General features: G+C 43.3%; 1 protein-coding gene across 4 annotated transcripts in view; it reads right to left on the bottom strand.

The window, feature by feature from the left end:
• Nucleotides 1-11,006: 11,006 nt before the first annotated feature.
• Nucleotides 11,007-17,004, bottom strand: part of PLXNB1 (plexin B1) — a 152,999-nt gene continuing 147,001 nt past the window's right edge. For 2 of the 4 annotated variants that reach the window (XM_073644781.1, XM_073644783.1), the window contains exons 32-38: nt 15,467-15,648; nt 14,705-14,865; nt 14,061-14,208; nt 13,903-13,967; nt 13,746-13,821; nt 13,031-13,105; nt 11,008-11,831 (exon numbers count right to left, since the gene is read on the bottom strand). In XM_073644781.1, the coding sequence (XP_073500882.1) occupies nt 11,727-11,831; nt 13,031-13,105; nt 13,746-13,821; nt 13,903-13,967; nt 14,061-14,208; nt 14,705-14,865; nt 15,467-15,648 (812 nt within the window). In that variant the 3' untranslated portion in view covers nt 11,008-11,726. Of the gene's footprint in view, nt 11,832-13,030; nt 13,106-13,745; nt 13,822-13,902; nt 13,968-14,060; nt 14,209-14,704; nt 14,866-15,466; nt 15,649-17,004 lie in introns of all 4 variants that reach the window. The other 2 variants (XM_073644782.1, XM_073644784.1) reach the window with 2 other exon arrangements.

The following is a 17,004-nucleotide window of genomic DNA, read 5'->3' as shown; positions in this document are numbered from 1 at the left end:
AAGATGTTTTGGGGTTGTTTCACTGCCTCTGGCACTGGGTGGCCTGACTGTGTGCAAAGCGTCATGAAATCTGAAGATTACCAAAGGATTTTGGGTGGCAATGTAGTGCCCAGTGTCAGAAATCTGCGTTTGCACCCTAGGTCATGGGTCTTCCAGCAGGACAATGACCCCAAACATACTTCAATAAGCCCCCAGAAATGGATGGAACAAAGCGCTGGAGAGTTCTGAAGTGGCAGCAATGAGTCCAGATCTAAATCCCATTGACACCTGTGGAGAGATCTTACAATTGCTGTTGGGAGAAGACGCCTTCAAATATGAGAGACCTGGAGCAGTTAGTAAGAAGAGTCCAAGATTCCAGGTGAGAGGTGTAAGAAGCTGATGATTACAGGAAGCGATTGATTTCAGTTATTTATTTTAAAGGGCGTGCATCCAAATATTAAAGAGAACCTGTCACCAGCAAAAATGCTATTAACCTGAAGATATGGGGTTAATCTGCAGGTTAATAGCGTTACCAACCTGCCCGACGCCTGCACTTAGCAGAAAGCTGCAGGGAGAAAATCTATAATATAACGCTGCAAGAATATCTGTCTGAAGCCTCTATAGACTGCGCATGCGTGATGCGCAGTCTGGCTCCAGACAGAAGCAGGCATCTAGCCGTTACAGGTAAGAAGAGTGTATAGCGCCGGAGATCGCGGTATGCGTAGACACTGAATGCATACCACGATCTCCGGCACCTTACTTACCTGACCGGGAGGAGCGTTGCTGCGGCGCCTCTCTTCACCGGAGACCGGGGCAGGCGTGAGGCGTCGGATCGGCGCATGTGCATAGCGCTATCCGGCTTCATTTTACAGAAGACACATTTGCAGTGTGTCTTCAGCAAAATGGCTCAGGACAGCGCGGTGCTCCGGCGCCGCACTCCTCCCCCGGCCTCTGGCACGACAGGACGCAGCAGCGCTGGAGCACAGAGAAGAAAGGTAAGTATAAGTGTTTATTTTTTTGTATGTGTGTACAGTGTGAAAGGGATGCTGGGGCCACACATACCAGGATTGGGGGGTGAGTGGGCCACACAAACCAGGATTGTGGGGTGAGGGGATCATGCATACAAGGATGAGGGGTACCACACATACCAGGATTGGGGGGTGAGGGGTACCACACATACCGGGATTGGGGGGTGAGGGGTACCACACATACCAGGATTGCGGGGTGAGGGGTACCACGCATACCAGGATTGGGGGGTGAGGGGGACCACGCATACCAGGATTGGGGGGTGAGGGGGACCACGCATACCATTATTGGGGGGTGAGGGGGACCACGCATACCATTATTGGGGGGTGAGGGGGACCACGCATACCAGGATTGGGGGGTGAGGGGGACCACGCATACCAGGATTGGGGGGTGAGGGGACCACGCATACCAGGATTGGGGGGTGAGGGGACCACGCATACCAGGATTGGGGGGTGAGGGGTACCATACATACCAGGATAGGAATGCGGGGTACCATACATACCAGGATGAGGGGTACCATACATACCAGGATAGGGACGAGGGGTACCATGTATACCAGGATTGGGGATGAGGGGCCCATGCATACCAGGATAGGGATGAAGAGTGCCATGCATACCAGCATGGGGATGAGGGGTGCCATGCATACCAGGATGTGGGTGAGGGGCCCATGCATACCAGGATGAGGGATACCATACATACCAGGATAGGGATGGGGTACCACAAAACCAGGATTGGGGGTGAGGGGTGCCATGGATACCAGGATTGGGGATGAGGGGTGCCATGCATACCAGGATTGGGGGTGAGGGGTGCCATGCATACCAGGATTGGGGGTGAGAGGTGCCACGCATACCAGGATTGGGGGTGAGGGGTGCCATGCATACCAGGATAGGATGGTGGGGACAGGATGGGGGCAGCACAAATACCAGGATGGGGGCAGCATATACCAGCATGGGAGACCATATACCAATAAAAATGCTCGCGACCCGGGCGTAGAACGAGTTCAATAGCTAGTTAACTGTATTCTCCCCAGCAGCATTCGGTTTCAGTCAAGGGGGTGGGGCTGGCACTGGTTCAGTCACCGCTTTGAGTATACAAAGCGGTGGCTGTAATCGTGCCCCCGGCCCTGACTGACACTGGGTCTGCATTGGGGCCAATTGTCCGTCAGGGCTGGGGGCACTGACAGTGACTAGGCTACTCCAAAACATTTACACATTTTCCCTTAAACCACTTGAGTGTTGCTTTAGCAGTATGCTTTGGGTCATTGTCTTGTTGGAAGGTGAACCTGCCTCCCAGTCTCAAATCACTGACAGACAGGTTTTGCTCAAGAATGTCCCTGTATTTTGCTGCATTCATCTTCCCCTCAACTTGGACCAGTTTCCCTGTCCGTGCTGCCGAAAAACATCCCCACAGTAAGATGCTGCCACCACCATGTTTCATCTGGGGATGGTGTTTTTGAGGTGATGAGCTGTGTTGGTTTGGTTTGGAAGTGCATTGAGCTGTAGGGTGCATTGCTGCAAAAGGGGAGAAAAAAAAAAAACTCTTTAAATCTTCTTAGTTAGCGAGTGAGAACGAGCTGAGTGTGACCGGAGCGTAAGTGCGAACGAAAGTAAGTGTGTGACTTGTTGTTCAGTGACTTTGGGAGGAATTTGGACTGAATTGCTGTCTGTATTTTATTAATTCTTTACATTTCTTTTTACTTAACATTTCTGTCTAGTGCAATCCCCATTAGGAAATGAGCTCCATTATTGGCAATGCTATCCAGTGTACATCTTGCCACATGTATGCATTCCTTGAACAGCCAGTCGGGGTTGCTTACTGCTGCGCGAGATGTGTGCACGTTGTGCGTTTGGAAGCCCAGATACTGGATCTAAATGAGCAGCTGGCAACACTGAGATCCATTGACAACATGGAAAGGAGTCTGCTGCTCACTGAGCAGCTGCTCACTGGGGTAGATGTGGGGGAGGGTGGTAGTAGGGAGCTGCAGGACAGTGAGGCGGCTAGTTGGGTGACAGTTAGAAGGGGGGGTAGAGGGAAGACTGCCAGGGAGGCTAGTCCTGATTTGGCACACCCCAATAAGTTTGCAAAGTTGGAAGATGAGGGGAGTGACGGTACAGGGGTAGCACTGCTGCAGCAAGGTATGTCCCTTGAAAGCCGGAGGAGTGTCAGCTCCAGTAAAGAGGGAAATAGGAGAGCAGGGCAGGCCAGGCAGGTGCTGGTAGTGGGGGACTCAATTATTAGGGGAACAGATAGGGCAATCTGTCACAAAGACAGGGATCGCCGAACAGTGTGCTGCCTACCTGGCGCTCGAGTCCGGCACATCGCTGATCGGGTTGACAGATTACTGGGAGGGGCTGGTGAGGACCCAGCAGTCATGGTGCACATTGGCACAAATGACAAAGTTAGAGGTAGGTGGAAGGTCCTTAAAGATGATTTCATGGAATTAGGCTGCAAGCTGAAAGCAAGGACCTCCAAGGTGGTATTCTCTGAAATACTACCGGTACCACGTGCCACGCCAGAGAGGCAACGGGAGATTAGGGAGATAAATAAGTGTCTCAAGAACTGGTGTAGGAAGGAGGGATTTGGGTTCCTGGAGAACTGGGCCGACTTCTCAGTTGGCTACAGACTATACGCTAGGGACCGGCTGCACCTCAATGGGGAGGGTGCAGCTGTGCTGGGGGAGAAAATGGCTAGAAGGTTGGAGGAGTGTTTAAACTAGGGATTGGGGGGGGGGTATTCATTTTATAGGTGGAGAAGATAGTGCAGATAGTGACCTAGGCACAAATAAAGAAATTGGGGGTGGGGTTAGAAGTCAATAAAGTAAGAAGGAATAAAGGTACAGAGGGATACATAAAATGCATGTACACTAATGCCAGAAGCCTCACCAACAAAATGGAGGAATTAGAATTAATTTTGTTGGAAAATAATTATGACATGGTAGGGATATCTGAGACGTGGCTGGACGAGAGCCATGACTGGGCAGTTAATTTACAGGGCTATAGTCTGTTCAGAAATGACCGTACAAACAAGCGAGGGGGGGGGGTGTTTATATGTAAAATTATCCTTAAAACCTGTCTTGTGGGAGGATATATGTGAATCTAATGAAAATATAGAGTCCCTGTGGGTGGAGATAAGGGGAGGGGGAAAAAATAATAAATTACTGATAGGGGTTTGTTATAAGTCTCCAAAAATAATGGAAGTAGCGGAGAATATCCTCATGAAGCAAATAGATGAAGCAGCGTCTCAAGGAGAAGTCATTATTATGGGGGACTTCAACTACCCTGAAATACATTGGGGGACAGAAACCTGTAGTTCAAGCAAAAGTAATAGGTTTTTGACAACTATGAGAGACAATTACCTTTCACAACTGGTTCAGGACCCAACAAGAAGGGGGGCACTGCTAGACCTAATATTAACCAATAGGCCAGACGGCATATCAAATATACGAGTTGGGGGTCACTTGGGTAATAGTGATCACAAAATAATACGTTTTCATGTAACCTTTAATAAGATGTGTAGTAGAGGGGTTACAAGGACACTAAACTTCAGGCAGGCAAATTTCCAACGGTTGAGAGATGATCTTAGTGCAATAAACTGGGACGATATCCTGAGACATAAAGCTACACAAAGCAAATGGGAGACATTTATTAGCATCCTGAATAGGACCTGTGCACAATATATACCCTATGGGAATAAACATGCTAGAAATAGGAGGAAACCACTATGGCTAAATAGAGCTGTAAGGGGCGCAATAAGTGACAAAAAGAAAGCATTTAGAGAGCTAAAGCAAGTAGGTAGTGATGAGGTATTAAATAAATATAGAAAATTAAATAAATTCTGTAAAAACCAAATCAAGGCAGCAAATATTGAGGCAGAGAGAATCATTGCCAGACAAAGTAAAAATAACCCCAAAATATTCTTTAACTACATAAATAGTATAAAACTAAAAAATGATAGTGTTGGCCCCCTTAAAAATAGTCTGGGTGAAATGGTGGATGAGGAAAAAGCCAATATGCTAAATGATTTTTATTCAACCGTATTTACACAAGAAAATTGCATGACAGAAAACATGATTAGTGATAACAAAAATTCTCCAGTAAATGTCACTTGCTTAACCCAGCAGGAAGTACGGCGGCGTCTAAAAATCACTAAAGTTGACAAATCTCCGGGCCTGGATGGGATACACCTGCGAGTACTGCAGGAATTAAGTAACGTCATAGATAGACCATTATTTTTAATCTTTAAAGATTCCATAATAACAGGGTCTGTACCATAGGACTGGCGTATAGCAAATGTGGTGCCAATATTCAAAAAGGAGACAAAAACCGAACTTGGAAATTATAGGCCGGTAAGCTTAACCTCTACTGTGGGTAAAATCCTGGAGGGTTTCCTAAGAGATGCTATACTAGAGTATCTGAAGAAGAATAACCTCATGACCCAATATCAACATGGGTTTACGAGGGACTGTTCCTGTCAGACTAATCTGATCAGCTTTTATGAGGAGGCAAGTTCTGGACTGGACCAAGGAAATGCAGTGGATGTTGTGTATATGGACTTTTCAAAAGCTTTTGATACGGTTCCACACAAAAGGTTGATACATAAAATGAGAACAATGGGGATAGGGGAAAATATATGTATGTGGGTTAAGAATTGGCTCAGTGATAGGAAACAAAGGGTGGTTTTTAATGGAAAACACTCAGACTGGGTCTCAGTTAACAGTGGGGTACCACAGGGGTCAGTATTGGGCCCCCTTCTTTTTAACATATTTATTAATGACCTTGTAGGGGGCATACAGAGTAATATTTCAATATTTGCAGATGACACTAAACTCTGCAGGGTAATCAATACAGAGGAGGACAATTTTATATTACAGGAGGATCTATGTAAACTAGAAGCTTGGGCTGATAAATGGCAAATGAGCTTTAATGGGGATAAATGTAAGGTAATGCACTTGGGCAGAGGAAATAAAATGTATAATTATATGCTTAATTGTAAAACACTGGGCAAAACTGTCACTGAAAAAGACCTGGGTGTATTGGTGGACGACAAGCTCACGTTTAGTGGCCAGTGTCAGGCTGCTGCTGCAAAGGCAAATAAAATAATGGGATGCATTAAAAGAGGCATAGATGCTCATGAGGAGAACATAATTTTACCTCTATACAAGTCACTAGTGCGACCACACTTAGAATACTGTGTACAGTTCTGGTCTCCAGTGTATAAGAAAGACATAGCTGAACTAGAGCGGGTGCAGAGAAGAGCGACCAAGGTTATTAGAGGACTGGGGGGTCTGCAATACCAAGACAGGTTATTACACTTGGGGTTATTTACTGTGGAAAAAAGAAGGCTTAGGGGTGATCTTATTACTATGTACAAGTATATGAGGGGACAGTACAAAGACCTTTCTACTGATCTTTTTACTCTGAGGCCAGAGACGGGGACAAGGGGGCATCTTCTACGTCTGGAGGAAAGAAGGTTTAATCATAATCACAGACGCGGATTCTTTACTGTAAGAGCAGTGAGACTATGGAGCTCTCTGCCACATGATGTTGTAATGAGTGATTCACTACTAAAATTTAAGAAGGGCATGGATGCCTTTCTTGAAAAGTATAATATTACAGGTTATAAATACTAGATTCCTTGATAGGGCGTTGATCCAGGGAACTAGTCTGATTGTCGTATGGAGTAGGGAAGGAATTTTTTTTTCGCCAATGTGGAGCTTAATGTTTGCACATGGTTTTTTTTTGCCTTCCTCTGGATCAACATGTTAGGCTATGGGTTGAACTAGATGGACTTAGTCTTCCTTCAACCTTAAAAAAAACTATGTTACTAAAACTATGTTAAAACTATTTTACTTTGGAGGCCAAAAAGTTCAATTTTGGTCTCATCTGACTACAGCACCTTCCTCCATACATTTGAGGAGTCTTCCACGTGTCTTTGGGCAAACTCAAAATGAGCCTTACAATTTTTGTGTGTAAGTAAAGGCTTTTTTCTGCCCACTCTCCCATAAAGGCCACCTCTATGGAGCATACGGCTTATTGTTGTCATATGGACAGATACTCCAGTCTCTGCTTTGGAAACTCTCCAGCTCCTTAAGGGTTACCTTTGGTCTCTGTGCTGCCTCTCTGATTAATGCCCTACTTGCCCGGGTTGAGAGTTTTGGTGGGCTTGTTGTGGTACCATGTTCTTTCCATTTGATGATAATGAATTTGATGGTGCTCTGGAGGATCATCAGAGATTGTGATGTTTTGTTATAACCCAACCCTGACTTGTACTTCTGAACTTAACAACTTTGTCCCTGGAGATCTCCTTGGTCTTCATGGTCTTGTTTGGAGACCTCCTTGGTCTTCGTGGTCTTGTTTGGAGATCTCCTTGGTCTTCGTGGTCTTGTTTGGAGATCTCCTTGGTCTTTGTGGTCTTGTTTGGAGACCTCCTTGGTCTTCGTGGTCTTGTTTGGAGATCTCCTTGGTCTTCATGGTCTTGTTTGGAGACCTCCTTGGTCTTCGTGGTCTTGTTTGGAGACCTCCTTGGTCTTCGTGGTCTTGTTTGGAGATCTCCTTGGTCTTCGTGGTCTTGTCTGGAGACCTCCTTGGTCTTCGTGGTCTTGTCTGGAGACCTCCTTGGTCTTCGTGATTTTGTTTGGACATCTCCTTGGTCTTCGTGATCTTGTTTGGACATCTCCTTGGTCTTCGTGGTCTTGTTTGGACATCTCCTTGGTCTTCGTGGTCTTGTTTGGACATCTCCTTGGTCTTCGTGGTCTTGTTTGGACATCTCCTTGGTCTTCGTGGTCTTGTTTGGACATCTCCTTTGTCTTCGTGGTCTTGTTTGGTTAGTGGTGCCTCTTGTCAATGGTATTGCAGCCTCTGCGGCCTTTCAGAAAAGGTAAAGTGTATATAGTGACACATACATTGCACACAGAGGACGTCCTGTCACTAAGTAAGTCTATGGCACTTACCTGATCTTGCTGCCTTTACCTCTTCACCTGGATCCTTTTTTTTTTTTTTGTGCATTTTTATTAATTTTTCAATGAACGTTCATTTTTTTTTTTATACCCGTTCCACAGTGTATTCTTTAGTTGTATTTTTAAGCTCAGGATATATTTGCAGTACATACATCCTACCAGTGATGTAAGCGTTATACCCGGATTATGCCCCTTGCTATAGATTTAGTATGTGTATGTGCAGCGCAACACTTCCTATCCACGTGTAGTATATCCATAGCACACACATCCTACCTTACATGTGTCATACCCATAATATCTATCTATAGTGAGCACATCATTATTATATTATTAGATTAATATAATTATAATAATTTATATTATATTAATATACTATCATCATCCTCCTCTCTACAATATTATATTAGATTCTATTAATAATAAATAAAAATATTTTTTATATAAAAAAAAAAATGTATATATTTTTTTATTATTAACAAAAAAATAATAAAAATAATAATACAAATATTATTTATTATTGTTTGTATTATTTGATTTTTAATAATAATAACAACAATATTATTGTTTATTATTATTATTATTATTATTATTAATAATAATAATAATAATAATAATAATAATAATAATAATAATAATAATAATATTATTATTATACTCCTATGCTATACCCTGGGTCTGATTGCTGGGGGGTCCTGCGACACTTGTGCTGCTCCATTTAAAGTGTATGGGACTGAGGAAGATAGTTGAGCGCTGGTCCTCGGCTTTCTCCATCAGTCCCATAGACTGTGCATGTGCAACCCAGGACCCCATTTCTTTTGATCGTCAGACACTTAGCACTGACCCCTAATATCCCTTTAAAAAAGTACACCCCTGAAAGTTCGTTTTCTGTAGCCATAGAAGCTGTATACACAAAACAGTAGTAGGTTTTTTTTGTGTTACTTTTTTTTTTTGTATTTAAACATCACAGCAATAAAAAAAAATCACCGTTTGCAGAAGTCTGCACGCCCCCGGCTCTCCAGGCTCGCCCTCTGCATTCAGTGCAGGCAGTATAATCAGAGCACAGACCAGCGCTTGGAACATATCCACCTTTATTGAGTAGTTGGTGTAAGGACTACACTTGGCTTCTTGTTATTTCGTGTCGCGTTTTACATTCACAAACAGTTTTATCACTTCACAGATTTAACAGCTTTTCCGTCCATCGTCTAATAAACGGGTTATTTCGGATCTCGGAGGATTCGCTTTCAAGTTTTATTTCTTTTATATTATGTTAACCACAAATTCTAAATTAATTTTACAAAAAAAAAAGGCAGCACAAGTGAAAGCTGGGAGCCGGGAAAACGTCGTCGTAAAAACTAGTACGAAAACAATCCAAAAGAAACATAAAAAAAAACCCTAGATGTGAGTATCCCAAGAGGCAACGTGCCGCCTGCAAAATAAATTACAATCCTCCTTTTAGTATTTAAATATCTTTTCATAACTACGGTATTTACACAACATCCAGTTCAGAGCAGCAAATTGCCAGAAGACGAGGAATCTAAGAACGCGCGTCAGTGTCTCACCGAAACTAATAAATAAGTGTCTACCATCAGGTTTAGTGCAGTAATGTACCTTCCGGAGCCGCAGAGCAGCCAGCCAGCGTTCACTTATGTCCCCAGTCACAACCATTTATTTCTATTACTCCAATGCATTAACCGTTTTGTGTACGCAGCTCCTATGCAAACCATTGTGTCTCCATAGTTACACACTGCAAACAAACAAGGTGTAGTCTGGTCCTGCTGCTCTTGTTTTTTCTTCTTGATAATGAAAGTGTTGGACTATGCTTCCAACAGGTGGCACTATAGAGTTCCTCTCTGAAGAGGCAATTTGCATACGGACTATACTATACGCATGGAGGCACATAGGAGCTGTATACACAAAACGGGAGATTTTTTTCATACCAAGACCTTTTTCAAAGTCCCTTTATTTTTTTTATTTTAGGTGCATTGTTTATTCTTGTAAAAAGTTAATCTACAAGTTCAATGTCCACACCTCCTCTTTAGCAATGTCCCTAAGACAACACTTCCTGACCCAAGACTTGTACAAGGGGGAAGGTATCCCAAAGACAGCTTTGGAGACAAAACCAAGTTGTAGGTTTGCTACTGGGTGGAGGAAACCGATGCAGAACATGCACTATAAGGCCACGTTCACATGTCCAGTATTTGGTCAGTATTTTACATCAGTATTTCTAAGCCAAAATCAGGAGAAAATGCAGAAGTGGTGACGTGTTTCTATTATACTTTTCCTCTGATTGTTCCACTCCTGATTTTGGCTTACAAATACGGATTTAAAATACTGACCAAATACTGATCGTCTGAACGTGGCCTTAACCAAGGAAAGGGAAATTGGCCCAAGGGTGGTAAAAAGGGTGTGTAAGAGCAGAAAATGAATTCAGCTGCTCTACCTGTCCTGTGTGGCACTCAGCTAATGTCATTTTTGCCAAGACTAAATGGTCGGGAGCATGGGATAGGAAGTGTTGTCATAGGGGCACTGCAGGTTTTAGGGTCTGCTTTTGGCAGTTCTGATGATTATCTGTTGCAAACAGCTCAGGAGGGCACCAGATGAAATGCGGCTCGGCTGCTTGGACTCGGCAAAAGGAAGACTTTTTACTTCTGTTAGGAATAGACGAACGATTCTGAACAGGCGAATAAAAATATGGCGACTACAAAGTAATAAAATTATACTTCTCTGATAGAATCAGCTTTACAATTGTTAAAAAAATCAAATAATATTCTAGGTGGAAATAAAAAAAAAAAAAAGGCAGGAATGAAGGAGAAGTGCGAACTGGAGACCTCTCCAGGATAGTTGTGTCCTTGTAGGAGAAGGTCATGCGACAGGTGATACAACGTGTCCATTAAGTTCAATCAGTGAGAAGAGCCTATGGGACCGCCCCCCGGGGACAGCCTACAGGACGGGACCACCCCCCCTGGGGACAGCCTACGGGACCCCCCCCCCCCCGGGGACAGCCTACGGGACCGCCCCCCTGGGGACAGCCTATGGGACCGCTGCCACCCTGGGGACAGCCTACGGGACTGCCCCCCCGGGTACCAGCCTATAGGATCGCCCCCCCCAGGGACAGCCTATAGGACCGCCCCCCAGGGACAGCCTATAGGACTGCCCCCCAGGGACAGCCTACAGGACCGCCGCAGGGACCAGCCTATAGGACCGCCCCAGGGACCAGCCTATAGGACCGCCCCAGGGACCAGCCTATAGGACCGCCCCAGGGACCAGCCTATAGGACCACCCCAGGGACCAGCCTATAGGACCACCCCAGGGACCAGCCTATAGGACCGCCACCACAGTCCACGCAAATCTGAACCGACAAGTTCACCAATCCGTTCTCAGAAGGCTAGTGAAGAAAACATGCTTTCGAGCCAGAAATCTAGAGTCTGCCTTGTGTCTACTTCCATTGAAGATGATGGACTTGGCACACGTGAAGATAAAATCTCCTGCTCCCTATTAACATGCAGGACGCCAGAACGACCCCCCATCGATGGGGCCCAAATTCTTCTATATCAAAGTTCAGAGTGTAAAAAAATTTCATAGAAAAAATAATCTTTTTTTTTTTTTTAACCATCCGCCATTCTTTTGGGAATGTGACAAGGAGCCGCGAGGCCGCTCACGTCTCAGAGGCAGGGCACTAAAGCGACGGTGATTTTATAAAAATCTTTCCGCTCTTGGCAAGAACCTATTATTCTCGGGCATAAGAAGGACCGTCCATGTGTCTCGGTCACAAGTCGGTGACTTTATTCTCCACGGCGGCTGCAATCTGCTGCAGTCTGTATCCGAGCTGCATCTTTTGGGCTGTGGAGTCTTCTTCCAGTGCTGTAATAATCTGCCAGGGAGAAAAGGAGCTTATTACTGATCTTAAAGGGCATCTCTAACCAGACTGATCTCCTGAATCCACCAAGTAGTAAAAGTATTGTTGGTATTAGAATAGTTATCTGCTGTGGCGACAGTACTCCAAGAGACCGTGACTATATGACCTTTGGAGAAACAAAAATTCTCGCTTTTGGACCCAGGGAAGGTGAGTACAGCGCAGTTTGTTCTTTTTTAACAAACTGCAGTCAGGGAAGAACATTATCTGAAAGAGGACAACTTCTTTAAGTGCCCTGTCTTTGTTCTCACCGTCCATACGGTATATACTGAACACGATCTGAAGAGATCAGCATTGCCTGCAGTCACCACTAGATGGAGCTCAACGCATCCAATTTATACATTAAATTCGATGATAAATTAACATTGAGTGAGCTCCCTCTAGTGGTGGCTGCAGGTATCCAGATTCCTACTTGGTCTTTGCTGGAGTTTTGGAGCTCTAGTTTTAAAATATATTAAAAAAAATATGAGGAATTAAAAAGGGAGATAACTTTAGGACACATAAATAAATAAATGCAGAATGTAATATAAGTGAAGCTTTTACAAAAAAATGACTATTATTTATATAGATATAATTACAGGTTCTCAGAATTGGAGACATGATCACTCATGGAGGCTGCGATTTCTCTGGGCCACTAATACCAGTGTGTGACCCCCATGGCCACATTTATAGTCCGCGGCCGCTGGACCAGATCCCTGCAAACCTCCTCCAATGTAACTCTTCTGATTAATAGGTCTGGCGAGACGTCAATTGTGCATAATACTGCACTGATAACGGAGAGACGGACCTATTAATGAGAAGGAGAGCTGGTGATGCCGACACGTAAGAGGAGGTTTGCAGGGCACTTGTCTGGTGGCCACGGACTACTGACTACATGGCTACTGGTCCAGGGTTCTTCTAATTTTTTTTTCTTTTTTCAACTCTATTGATAACAGAAAATAATATATATATATATATATATATATATATATATATATATATATATATATATATTAAAAAAAAAATCAACTTCCGGGTTAAAAGCAAAAAGAGAGACTGAAATTCACATCCCACAAAGTAGCCGCTGTTGAGAAATATCACATTTACAACTCTCTGCTACCACCTGGTGGTGCAAGGCTCCAATAACATAATACACTACAATGTATAAGGCCACTCACCTGGTCATAGTACTTATTAATATACTTGTAGAGCTCATGAAGAGCCACCAGTGAATTAAGTTCACCTGAGCAATTCTAAAAATGGAAAAAAAAGAAAGCAAACTTGAGATGAAATGTTCCAATTAGACCAGAAGTAGTAAAAGTATTAATACAGATATTATACTAATCTGCTTGATAAAACTCATCTGGCACACCTTAGGCGTGGTGACAGTACTCCAAGAGACCGGGACTTTTTGACCCTCTGACAAACAAATGATTCTTGCTCATTTACTGGAATTTTCTATTATATGTGAATAATTATTATTATTTCCAAGACTATTAGATTATGTATATTTTCCTTATACAAACTGTCGATATATTTACCAAGGACAGACTATGGATGCAGCTATAATGGATATTACAAGAAAACATTGTCAATTTTCCGCTAATGTGAATCCGTCTATTTTTCAAACTTGATAAATGCTGTTATTCTGCAGGCAAGAGGCCACCACTAGGGGGAGCTAGTAGCACACAGATGCATACAGATAGCAAAAGGTGTATGCAGTGAGTTCCACCTGGTGGCAGATAATGGAAGTTTTGTTTTGACAATGTCATGTAAAGCCCCTTCCACTACTTCAATGGTGAGTACCCCACTTAAAAAATGAAAGATCATGCAATCCTTTTAACAGGAAAACCTTCACTTTATGTCATGTGCATGAGATAAATGGAGCCGTACCCTGGACAGCTCAGCCAACGCGGAATTCATCTCCTGGTCACTGGCGGAGATGGTCTGTCGGATATCAGCGTAATATCTGGAATAGGAGACACTTTTATAGCTCGGTGATTAATGACAAGAAGACAGTAGGGGGCGATGTGATAATCCTCAGGCTCACCTCTCCACCATCTGCTTGTACCGCGGGATGTCCCGGGCATACAGCAACTTATTTATGGGGGAATCCTGCAGGAAAAAAAGAACGACTCTGAGAATAAAGAGGGTACGGACCAGCGAGTTCAGCTCTGAAGCTCTGTTAGGATCTAGTTCTTCACTTACCCGGCCCAGCTTATGATCAGCAAGGGTGCAAGAGTCCATGAAGGTCTGAGCAATCACAGACAGCACGGCGTCCACGTTATCCGAGGTCTGAACATCAAACACAAACTGCGGATTTTTGATTATGTTGATCCAAAACCTTAAAGGCAAACTGAAAAAAAAAAAGAAATTCAGTTTCTCAAAGTAGCTGCAAAAAAAAAAGTTACCATGTAAGTGCCACAAGGACATCACATCCAACCGTGTTTTATTACATTTCCCTTTTACAATTCTGTATTAATTCATTTTTAATACATCATTATATCAGCTGTAGCATTCTCCTTCTAAAACAAAGCTCCAAATCTCCTGCATAAACTAAAATAAATACATTTCTATTTGTCACCACTAGAGGGAGCTCACTGCATTCTGCTTTATTGAGCTCAATGCGTAAAAGTCTACAGAGAGCTCCCTCTAGTGGTGGCTGCAGGTATCATTCCCCTCTATGTCTATGCAGGGGATTTGGAGCTTTGTATCAGAAAAAAATGAATCTTAGACCATTATAAAGATACATTAAAATAATAAGTGCAGAGCGATAGACTTTAAAATGACCCAGTGACAAAGGAGGGAGATTCAGTACAGATTTTATTCTAATTTATTCTTTATATTTTTACCTATTGGTTTTCCAGATGTGAATGGTCTCTGGGTCATTGATTCCATAGTGCGTCGCCTGGTCATCTAGCAAATCAAAGAAATACTTGACGGCGAGCGGCACTGGACGGCTGGTGCTGAGTATAACCTGGAACAGGTCATCCACAAACTTCTGGAGTGTGCCCTGCGGAGCGATAAAATCAATATATAGTATAGGGAACCCAACAAAATATCCTGCCATGGAGCGTCATCCACCTTTGGAGACAATGTTTTACATGTATTTGGGGCTAAAATTAATTTTTGCAATCGAGTTTCATTAAAAATTTGACACTTTTTGCCTTTTATAGCCTCTGGGTTCCTCTGGCTGTAGAATGAGTTAACTGAGAAACGGTCAGTGAGCTTGTTCTGATGGTCTTGTTAGGAGAGAATCTAAATGTTGTCTTTTTTTTTTCTGAGCTCCTATCAGCTGATTTATGGTCACAGACCAAATATATAAGTTGAAGGTGCAGGGAAATAAAGCCTGTAAAATCCAAACGGTGCAAAATTTTTAATGAAAACCAATTGCAAAAATGATTTTTGGCCCAGAATACATGCATTAAAAAAAATATTCCCAAAGGTGGAAAACCCCTTTAAGGGTCAACAACCTGCTGCACTCTTGCTGTTGAGAAACTACTACTCCCAGCATGCCATGAGAGCTGTAGGCTGATAATTCTAGGGCTGCACTTTGCTGACCCTTATTCTAGAACTCATTGATATGACTATATGATATCTCCTCCTCATTTTACCTTCATGGACAGGAGACGTGTCAGGTAGATTTCGGGGATGGCTTTCGCCCGCTCCCTGTCACGTAAACTCCCTCTTCTGTGCTTTGGTAACTCTGGCTCTTCTGTGGGTTTTACAAGGTGCCACAGTTTGATCCCCCCTTCATCAGCATCCTCCAGCATGGGGGTCTCTGAAAAAAGAAAGACTACATTTCTTGTCTAATACAGATAAATAGCCGTTGTGTTATCAATACATTGGGCAGTACGGAGGCTCGGGGGTCGGCACCGCTGCCCCGCTCCTGGGTGTGGACCCAACCAAGGACGATCTGCGGGCAGGAATTAACTCTAAAACGGAAAAGACTGAGATACACAGGGTTCCATCTGTTTATATCTGGACATCATATAGGGTGGTCCTCCACATAGACCCCTACTATTATTCACTTCTCATCATGTGTAAAGATTCGGGTCATATAATTATGGGCACACGACCAACTGTTGCCCAACAGGATGAGGCTTGCAGAAAAAAAAAAAAGAGTGCGGTACGTCCACTTCTCCGTACAAAAAATATAATAAAAGTTCTTTCAAATTCATTAAATGGTTAAATGGTATCTGATCAAATAAACCTGTGGTGTTTCCAATGCCCATAGTCATAGAGTGTAACAAGGTAACAGATCAATGTAAAACCAATCACAAGTGAAGGTGAAGTTTTAAAATAAATCCGCCACATAATGCACATATAATCTTACCACCACATAATGCGCATGTAATATTACCGCCACATAATGCACATGTAATCTTACCACCACATAATGCGCATGTAATCTTACCGCCACATAATGCGCATGTAATATTACCACCGCATAATGCTCATGTAATCTTACCGCCACATAATGCACATGTAATCTTACTGCCACATAATGCACAAGTAATCTTACCGCCACATAATGCACATGTAATCTTACCGCCGCATAATGCACATGTAATCTTACCGCCGCATAATGCACATGTAATCTTACCGCCGCATAATGCACATGCAATCTTACCGCCACATAATGCACATGTAATCTTACCGCCACATAATGCACATGTAATCTTACCGCCACATAATGTACATGTAATCTTACCGCCGCATAATGCACATGTAATCTTACCGCCGCATAATGCACATGTAATCTTACCACTCCATAATGCACATGTAATATTACCACTGCATAATGCACATGTAATATTACCACCGTATAATGCACATGTTATATTACCGCCGCATAATGCACATGTAATGTTACCACCGCATAATGCACATGTAATATTACCGCCACATAATGCACATGTAATCTTACCGCCACATAATGCACATGTAATCTTACCGCCGCATAATACACATGTAATATTACCACTGCATAATGCACATGTAATATTACCACTGCATAATGCACATGTAATATTACCACCGTATAATGCACATGTTATATTACCGCCACATAATGCACATGTAATGTTACCGCAGCATAATGCACATGTAATCTTACCGCCACATAATGCACATGTAATATTACCACCGC

Source organism: Phyllobates terribilis, unplaced genomic scaffold (genome assembly GCF_046119375.1).
Source record: "Phyllobates terribilis strain yellow unplaced genomic scaffold, ASM4611937v1 Scaffold_8__6_contigs__length_399053987, whole genome shotgun sequence".
In the NCBI taxonomy this organism is placed as follows: Eukaryota; Metazoa; Chordata; class Amphibia; order Anura; family Dendrobatidae; genus Phyllobates; species Phyllobates terribilis.
Note: the sequence above shows the minus strand (reverse complement) of the source record. Positions and strands in the feature narration are given on the sequence as shown.